The sequence below is a fragment of the Palaemon carinicauda genome, chromosome 42 (assembly GCF_036898095.1).
Source record: "Palaemon carinicauda isolate YSFRI2023 chromosome 42, ASM3689809v2, whole genome shotgun sequence".
Taxonomy (NCBI): domain Eukaryota; kingdom Metazoa; phylum Arthropoda; class Malacostraca; order Decapoda; family Palaemonidae; genus Palaemon; species Palaemon carinicauda.
Window position 1 is genome coordinate 28,619,795 of NC_090766.1, and position 10,000 is coordinate 28,629,794.

At 35.0% G+C, this 10,000-nt stretch overlaps 1 protein-coding gene across 1 annotated transcript; it reads right to left on the minus strand.

The window, feature by feature from the left end:
* Nucleotides 1-3,045: 3,045 nt before the first annotated feature.
* Nucleotides 3,046-9,870, minus strand: LOC137633066 (sericin-2-like). The gene is made up of 11 exons (XM_068365231.1): nucleotides 9,820-9,870; nucleotides 9,205-9,214; nucleotides 8,742-8,801; nucleotides 8,445-8,573; nucleotides 7,992-8,129; nucleotides 5,422-5,544; nucleotides 5,013-5,135; nucleotides 4,668-4,727; nucleotides 4,200-4,322; nucleotides 3,457-3,516; nucleotides 3,046-3,110 (listed from the first exon to the last, which is right to left on the minus strand). Exons 1-11 carry the CDS (start codon nucleotides 9,868-9,870, stop codon nucleotides 3,046-3,048), a joined length of 942 nt encoding a protein of 313 aa, XP_068221332.1.
* Between the last annotated feature and the right edge of the window lie 130 nt (nucleotides 9,871-10,000).

Here is a 10,000-nt window from a genome sequence, read left to right on the forward strand (position 1 = left end):
ATGATACTATAGATTGGACAATCATCTTGGATTGCTTTGTGTGATACTCTCAAGAGTTCGGCCACATCGACTGTAGCAACCGTGAAGGTTGCAGTGAAGAGCTTCCCACGGTATTTTGAAACGTAAGGTTTCTTATGCGTATGGCCATACCATGTGAGCAGGAAGCTGGTAACCTCTGCCGCTGCCGCCAAGCTATAAAAGATGTTTTAAAACACTGTGACGGTTTCACGCGTCATCACCCAAGACCATAAGTTGTTTATCAGTCCCCCGAAGAGGCAAGCGTCCTGTTGTTCGTTTCTAGCCATGGTTACTGAAGAATTTATTAAGGAGATGTTCTGGACAGCATTTGGGGGATTCTCGTAATCCACTACAGAGAAAAAACACCAAGTTAAAAAAAAAAAAAAAAATGTTGCGGAGCTATAGGCAATCATCTGCAAATGGATGGCAAGTTAAAAGAGTGGGTGTGCCTTTTTCAAGTATTGTAACCAATTTTTTAGAAATCGTTACCATTTAATTCCCTTTAAATATATATATATATATATATATATATATATATATATATATATATATGCATATATATATACACTATATATATATATATATATATATATATATATATATATATATATATATATATATACAGTATGTATACACACACACACACACACACACACATATATATATATATATATATATATATATATATATATATATATATATATATATATATATATATATGTGTGTGTGTGTGTGTATGATAGATATATATAACTAACACTCTCTTGATGGCTTTGTTGGTAGAGTCCTCGCAGGCATTTTGTTCGGCTGAGTAGGCAGGGGTTTGAATTCATTCTCGGCCAGAAGCTATTACTATAAAATTAATTCCAGTGGATATATATCCCCAAGATAGAGTTTCGTAATGAATGCCAGTGTGACCGATATTTACATATATATATATATATATATATATATATATATATATATATATATATATATATATATATATATATATATATGTATATATATACATATATATATGTATCTATAATAATATATATATATATATATATATATATATATATATATATATATATATGTATATATATATATATATATATATACATATATATATGTATCTATAAAATATATATATATATATATATATATATATATATATATATATATATATATATATATCAACCAAATCTTGTAGGTTCTCTAAGGCACAATAATTTTCTGCAGGTGATAGGACCAGGTAAACTGCTCTTAAAGTGAGTAAAGTACCATATGACGAATACTGAAAGAAAATAGTCAGATTATCTTCATTAAGTAAATCAAATGAAGTAAAGAAGAAAGAAACTTTAGACCAGATGTGGATGCAATAAAAGACCAAATAATATAAAAGAAAGGAAAACACAAAACAATTACATCATAAGAACCGGTAACCTGTGACTCAAGCTGTGTGAATTAAAACACTTCAAACTAAATCGTTATCTAAATGACATGTATGTCTGTGATAGCAGCGATATTGAGTATATGGGATCTTTTAGACCATTTTTGAGATAAAGTGGCTGTTATGAAACTCTTGCAAGACTATGACACCCTGCCAAATTCTGTGAAGTACACAAATTCTAGAAAGCGACTGGGTTCAGACCCTCATCTTTAACATGCTCTGCTTACAACCATTGGATTGATTCCACCATCTAACAGCAGATTCATGTAAACATAACAATAATAATAATATTAAATCATATGATAGGTATTTATACTTGAATAGTAGCCTACGATAATGGCGTCATCAGCATATCCATGTGTCACCTGCCAGAAAAGTGGAGTAAGAAAATAATGTTTATTCATGAGCAAGTGGAGTGGTTACAGCAGATCAAAGACCATTTAAGTAGCAGCCAATCACGATGCATGTGTGATTGGAAACTATAGAGTATAATGTTTTCCATACCATCAAAGAGGCTTACTGTGCAGTGAAACTTATTGTGAATGTGAGATTAAAGGGTAAATACAAAAACGATGGATTATATTTATTTATTAAGAGAAGTATTCAATTTTCAATGGTTCATGAAGTCGAATAAGTGAACATACTAATAAATTTTCAAAAAGAAGAATGTCCAAGGGATTGCCAGATATTTCCACCTGCGATTGGTCCAGCCTTTCATGTAGTCAGGTTTTCCAGATGGTGAATATGAAGGACTTTTGTACAATTCTGAGGTCCCTAAACTAATTCCGGAGATTCCTGGGATTCCGATGATTCGGCTTGGCCTGATTCTGATCCAAGAGCTGTAAAAGGAAAACTATTAGCATTCTTTGGGTTGGCTCAGCTTCTGAAGAGAGTTCAATCTAAGATGAGAAAGGGTTCTCCTTGTGAAGATTTTGAAAAGAAAAGGTATTAAATAAAGAAAGTGAATGATAAGTAATCATGAAGTGTGAAACCTTCCTTCAAAAGGATAATAATGCTATTATAACTAAGCGCATAATGATCAGATTTGGAAATTTATAAGAAGGAGAATGTCCAAATGTCCAAGGGATTAACAGATATTTCCACCTGCGATCGGCCGAGCCTTTCATGTAGTCAAGTTTTCCAGAGGAAGAAATTGAAGGACTTTTCTACAATTCTGAGGTCCCTAACCTGATTCCGAAGATTCTGAGGATTCCGAGGATTCAGCTTGGCCTGATTCTGATCCGAGAGCTGTAAAAGGAAAACTATTAGTATTTTTTGGGTTGGCTCAGCTTCTGAAGAGAGTTCAATCTAAGATGAGACAGGGTTCTCCTTGTGAAGATTTTGAAAAGAAAAGGTATTAAATAAAGAAAGTGAATGATAAGTAATCATGAAGTGTGAAACCTTCCTTCAAAATGATAATAATGCTATTATAACTAAGCGCATAATGATCAGATTTGAAAATTTATAAGAAGGAGAATGTCCAAATGTCCAAGGGCTTAACAGATATTTCCACCTGCGATTGGCCGAGCCTTTCATGTAGTCAAGTTTTCCAGAGGAAGAAACTGAAGGACATTTCTACAATTTTTAGGTCCCTAACCTGATTCCGAAGATTCTGAGGATTCCGAGGATTCAGCTTGGCCTGATTCTGATCCGAGAGCTGTAAAAGGAAAACTGTTAGTGTTCTTTGGGTTGGCTCAGCCTCTGAAGAGAGTTCGATCTAAGATGAGACAGGGTTCTCCTAGTGAACATTTTGTAAAGGAAAGGTATTAAATAAAAAAAGTGAATGATAAGTAATCATGAAGTGTGAAACCTTTCTTCAAAATGACAATAATGCTATTATAACTAAGCGCAAAATGATCAGATTTGAAAATTTATAAGAAGGAGAATGTCCAAATGTCCAAGGAATTAATAGATATTTCCACCTGCGATCGACCAAGCCTTTCATGTAAAGTTTTCCAGAGGAAGAAACTGAAGGACTTTTCTACAATTCTGAGGTCCCTAACCTGGTTCCGAAGATTTTGAGGATTCCGAGGATTCAGCTTGGCCTGATTCTGATCCGAGAGCTGTAAAAGGAAAACTATTAGTGTTCTTTGGGTTGGCTCAGCCTCTGAAGAGAGTTCGATCTAAGATGAGACAGGGTTCTCCTAGTGAACATTTTGTAAAGGAAAGGTATTAAATAAAAAGAGTGAATGATAAGTAATCATGAAGTGTGAAACCTTTCTTCAAAATGACAATAATGCTATTATTACTAAGCACATAACTTCAGATTTGAAAATTTATAAGTAGAAGAATGTCCAAGGGATTGCCAGATATTTCTGCATGGGATCGGTCAAGCCTTTCATGTAGTCAGGATTTCCAGAAAAAGAATCTGAAGGACTTTTCTACAATTCTGAGGTAACTAAACTGATTCCGATGACTCCGATGACTCCGATGATTCAGCTTGGCCTGATTCTGATCCGAGAGCTGTAAAAGGAAAACTATTAGTATTCTTTGGGTTGGCTCAACCTCTAAAGAGAATTCGATCTAAGATGAGACAGGGTTCTCCTAGTAAACATTATTTAAAGGAAAGTTATTAAATAATGAAAGTGATTGATAAGTAATCATAAAGTATGAAACCTTTCTTCAAAAAGATAATAATGCTATTAAAACTAAGCACATTATGATCAGATTTGAAAATTCATAAGGAGATTGTCCAAATGTCCAAGGTATTGCCAGATATTTCCGTCTGCTATCGGCCAAGCCTTACATGTAGTCAGGTTTTCAGGAGGAAGAATCTGAAGAACTTTTCTACAATTCTGAGGTCCCAAACCTGAATCCAAAGATTCCGAGGATTCCGATGATTCAGTTTGGCCTGATTCTGATCCAAGAGCTGTAAAAGGAAAAATATTAGTATTCTTTGGGTTGCTCAGCCTCTGAAGAGAGTTCGATCTAAGATGAGACAGGGTTCTTCAAGTGAACATTTTGTAAAGGAAAGGTATTATATAAAGAAAGTGAATGATAAGTAATTATAAAGTTTGAAACCTTTTTTCAAAAAAATAATAATGCTATTATAATTAAGCTCATAATGATCAGATTTGAACATTTATAAGGAGAATGTCCAAATGTCAAAGTGATTGCCAGATATTTCTGCCTGCGATCGGCCAAGCCTTTCATGTAGTCAGGTTTTCCAGAGGAATAATCTGAAGGACTTTTCTACAATACTGAGGTAACTAACCTGACTCCGAAGATTCCGAGGATTCCGAGGATTCAGCTTGGCCTGATTCTGATCCAAGAGCTGTAAAAGGAAAAATATTAGTATTCTTTGGGTTGCTCAGCCTCTGAAGAGAGTTCGATCTAAGATGAGACAGGGTTCTCCTAGTGAACATTTTGTAAAGGAAAGGTATTAAATAAAGAAAGTGAATGATAAGTAATCATAAAGTGTGAAACCTTTCTTCAAAAAAATAATAATGCTAATATAACTAAGCACATAATGATCAGATTCAAAAATTTATAAGAAGGAGAATGTCCAAATGTCTGAGGGATTGCCAGATATTTCCGCCTGCTATCGGCCAAGCCTTACATGTAATCAGGATTTCCAGAGGAAGGATCTGAAGGACTTTTCTACAATTCTGAGGTCCCAAACCTGACTCCAAAGATTTCGAGGATTCCGATGATTTTGTTTGGCCTGATTCTGATCCGAGACCTGTAAAAGGAAAACTATTAGTATTCTTTGGGTTGGCTAAGCCTCTTAAGAGAGTTCAATCTAAGATGAGACAGGGTTCTCCTAGTGAACATTTTGTGAAGGGAAGGTATTAGATAAAGAAAGTGAATGATAAGTAATCATAAAGTGTGAAACATTTCTTCAAAAAAATAATAATGTTAATATAACTAACCACATAATGATCAGATTCGAAAATTTATAAGAAGGAGAATGTCCAAATGTCTGAGGGATTGCCAGATATTTACGCCTGCTATCGGCCAAGTCTTACTTGTAATCTGGACTTCCAGAGGAAGGATCTGAAGGACATTTCTACAATTTTTAGGTCCCGAACCTGACTCCAAAGATTCCGAGGATTCCGATGATTCAGTTTGGCCTGATTCTGATCCAAGAGCTGTAAAAGGAAAACTATTAGTATTCTTTGGGTTGGCTCAGCCTCTGAAGAGAGTTCGATCTAAGATGAGACAGGGTTCTCCAATTGAACATTTTGTTAAGGAAAGGTATTAAATAAAGAAAGTGAATGATAAGTAATCATAAAGTGTGAAACCTTTCTTCAAAAAGACAATAATACTATTATAACTAAGCGCATAATGATCAGATTTGGAAATTTATAAGAAGGAGAATGTCCAAATATCAAAGGGATTAGCAGACATTTCTGCCTGCGATCGGCCAAGCCTTTTATGTAGTCAGGTTTTCCAGAGGAAGGATCTGAAGGACTTTTCAACAATTTTTAGGTCCCAAACCTGATTCCGAAGATTCCGAGGAATCAGATGATTCAGCTTCGCCCGATTCTGATCCGAGACCTGTAAAAGGAAAACTATTAGTATTCTTTGGGTTGGCTCAGCCTCTGAAGAGAGTTCAATCTAAGATGAGACAGGGTTCTCCTAGTGAACATTTTGTAAAGGAAAGGTATTAAATAAAGAAAGTGAATGATAAGTAATCATAAAGTGTGAAACCTTTCTTCAAAAAGACAATAATACTATTATAACTAAGCGCATAATGATCAGATTTTGAAATTTATAAGAAGGAGAATGTCCAAATATGAAAGGGATTGGCAGACATTTCTGCCTGCGATCGGCCAAGCCTTTCATGTAGTCAGGTTTTCCAGAGGAAGGATCTGAAGGACTTTTCAACAATTTTTAGGTCCCAAACCTGATTCCGAAGATTCCGAGGAATCAGATGATTCAGCTTCGCCCGATTCTGATCCGAGAGCTGTAAAAGGAAAACTATTAGCATTCTTTGGGTTGGCTCCGCCTCCGAAGAGAGTTCGATCTAAGATGAGACAGGGTTCTCCAAGTGAACATTTTGTAAAGAAAAGGTATTAAATAAAGAAAATGAATGATAAGTAATCATAAAGTGTGAAACCTTTCTCCAAAATGATAATAATGCTATTATAACTAAATGCATAATGATCAGATTTGAAAATTTATAAGAAGGAGAATGTCCAAATGTCCAAGGGATTAACAGATATTTCCACCTGCGATCGGCCAAGCTTTTCATGTAGTCAAGTTTTCCAGAGGAAGAATCTGAAGGACGTTTCTACAATTCTGAGGTCCCTCACCTGATTCCGAAGATTCCGAGGATTCCGAGGATTCAGCTTGGCCTGATTCTGATCCGAGAGCTGTAAAAGGAAAACTATTAGCATTCTGTGGGTTAGCTCAGCCTCTGAAGAGAGTTCGATCTAAGATGAGACAGAGTTCTCCTAGTGAACATTTTGTTAAGGAAAGGTATTAAATAAAGAAAGTGAATGATAAGTAATCATAAAGTGTGAAACCTTTCTTCAAAAAGACAATAATACTATTATAACTAAGCGCATAATGATCAGATTTGGAAATTTATAAGAAGGAGAATGTCCAAATATGAAAGGGATTGGCAGACATTTCTGCCTGCGATCGGCCAAGCCTTTCATGTAGTCAGGTTTTCCAGAGGAAGGATCTGAAGGACTTTTCAACAATTTTTAGGTCCCAAACCTGATTCCGAAGTTTCCGAGGATTCCGATGATTCAGCTTTGCTTGATTCTGATCCGAGACCTGTAAAAGGAAAACTATTAGTATTCTTTGGGTTGGCTCAGCCTCTGAAGAGAGTTCGATCTAAGATGAGACAGGGTTCTCCTATTGAACATTTTGTAAAGGAAATGTATTAAATAAAGAAAGTGAATGATAAGTAATCATAAAGTGTGAAACCTTTCTTCAAAAAGACAATAATACTATTATAACTAAGGGCATAATGATCAGATTTGAAAATTTATAAGAAGGAGAATGTCCAAATATCAAAGGGATTGCCAGATATTTCTGCCTGCTATCGGCCAGGAAGGATCTGAAGGACTTTTCTACACTTCTGAGGTCCCAAACCTGATTCCAAAGATTCCGAGGATTCCGATGATTCAGCTTCACCTGATTCTGATCCGAGAGCTGTAAAAGGAAAACTATTAGTATTCTCTGGGTTGGCTCAGAGTTTGGAGAAAGTTCCATCTAAGATGAGAAAGGGTTTTCCTAGTGAACATTTTGTAAAGGAAAGGTATTAAATAAAATTAAAAAATTCGGAATCTCTATTACATTATTATTTAGATATTATCATTATATATGAAATCCTCAGATATATAAGGAAAATCACTGGACATGAATGGAACTAATTCTATAAGATATAATATAAGAACTTGTAGCAGGCATCAGTTGGGAAGTATATATAAATTATTGAGTAGAGAACAATTATCAAACATTTTAATCTTATTCATGTAATTCTCTTTTTCATAACTGATCAGATATTTGCATGTTTTGAAATATAGATTTCATAATTAACCACTGCATCATTAGCTATCCCATATGAGGCTAAGTGACTTACAAGGGTGACAACAGCTACAACTGGTACCAGCGCACAGAGTTGAATCAATAACGTCAAGGCATACTTCACCATCAAGTTCATTGTAGCAGTAACCACCTACATCGGTGCACAAGGTTTCGTTTGCACACACTGCGAATTCTTCAAGAACGTTTCATTCAATTAGAATTACTGAATGTTACATCACTCATGTTTAGTAGATTAAATACTAAAAGATGATCTTTATAATAATACAATACAACAGTAAACACAAAGATCTCTAAATATCCAATAAGTATTAAATATGATAGAAAAATCCTCCTTTGAAAAGAAGTGCGCATATTTTATGTAATATGAATCTAGATTTTAGTCGCCTGAAATAGATGGGTTATAACTTGGACATAAGCTCTCCAGATTTCTCATAAAAACTGCGAACAAGAGAAACTGTAAAGTGAATTATTTAGGGCCATCGCTTACCTTCAATGCAGCAAGAGCAATTTACCCCGTCGCATCCCTCGGGGAAGGAGGTGCCACTGCAGCTATGGCCACTGTTCACCTTATAACAATACCCGTCATTCTCGGTACATATATCATTTAGTGTGCAGGCTTGAAATGAAGAAGAAGGAATAAATTTCATTAGATTTAATCTTCACTGCCAACTGTTATCCCTCAAACGTTGATCAAATCTTAAAACATTTTACTGGGGAAGGATGTTACTCTTTACTATATCCACTAAATTCGAAGCCATCACAAGAAACTCCTGAGGTCCCTAACCTGATCCCGAAGATTCCGAGGATTCCGATGATTCAGGTTGGCCTGATTCTGATCCAAGAACTGTAAAAGGGAAAGTATTATTATTCTTTGGGTTGGCTCAGCCTCTGAAAAGAGTTCGATCTAAGAAGAGACAGGGTTCTCCTAGTGAATATTTTTTAAAGGAAAATTGTTAAATAAAATAAAACTCATTTGGAATCTGTAGTACATTATTTTTTAGATATTATCATTAAATGTGAAATCCTCAAGTGTATAAGGAAAATCAATTGAAATGAATGGAACTAATCACCATATGAATAAGATGTCCCACTACAGTTATATCGATTTGGTGAATAAGGTGTTGATATTGAAATCACTTTCGTGGCGTTGCTTCCGAGAGAGTGAAAGTCAACGAAGTTTGTATGTCTTACTTACAGTTCTGATGTCCAAGTGTTTAATGGATCGCTTCGAGATTGAATCTACTCACCTGGGTTTCCCTGTAATAGACAGAAAGATCATTTTATTATTTGGTTTAAAGAAAAGATAAAACCAAACGGTGTTGACAATAACATCAGAATAATTTTTGCCAGGCAATAATAGAATAATAGACAGATTGAGCTAAAGGAACAGTTCTGGAAATAAAATATGTAACAAAATTAGGCAAAAGCTTCCAGTTGACCATTGAAGAATATTGAATTCTTAAGGAACTGTCTGTTTCAACTTGAAAATTCCAGTGAATGAACTAAATTTACATGTAAAGCTTGAACAAAATCTATAGAAAAATGACTGAGTAAGAACCTTGTACTACAAGATTTAATTGATTAAAATAAAATAGAATGACTTAATGTGACCGATATACACGTGGGAGAGAAATTGAAGGATAGTGAGAAGAATAATATTGGAAAAGAAAAATAGCATTCCACAGAGGACTAATGCACATATCTAAAATATTAATCAACATTTTCTTCATGGTGCCCCATAACGACTATTCTGCAATCTAGTACTTATAAAATCAATAATAATGATGAGAAAGGCCCTAGAAAGTCTTGATTGAAAACAAAAGGACAGGACCTTAAACAAATGGACAAACTAGTAAACTTACATTTGCTTGCAGCGATGAAGCGAAGATCAGCAGAGTGATGAAAGTCTTCATGGTTGAAGAGGAAGAAGATCGTCACTTATGCAAAAGCTTTTTGACTGTCTGGCCTCAGAAGAAGCAGTGGTCTTTCACAGGATATGAGTAGGCTACGCTACTGCACCACACTGACAATGTTGCGACCCAC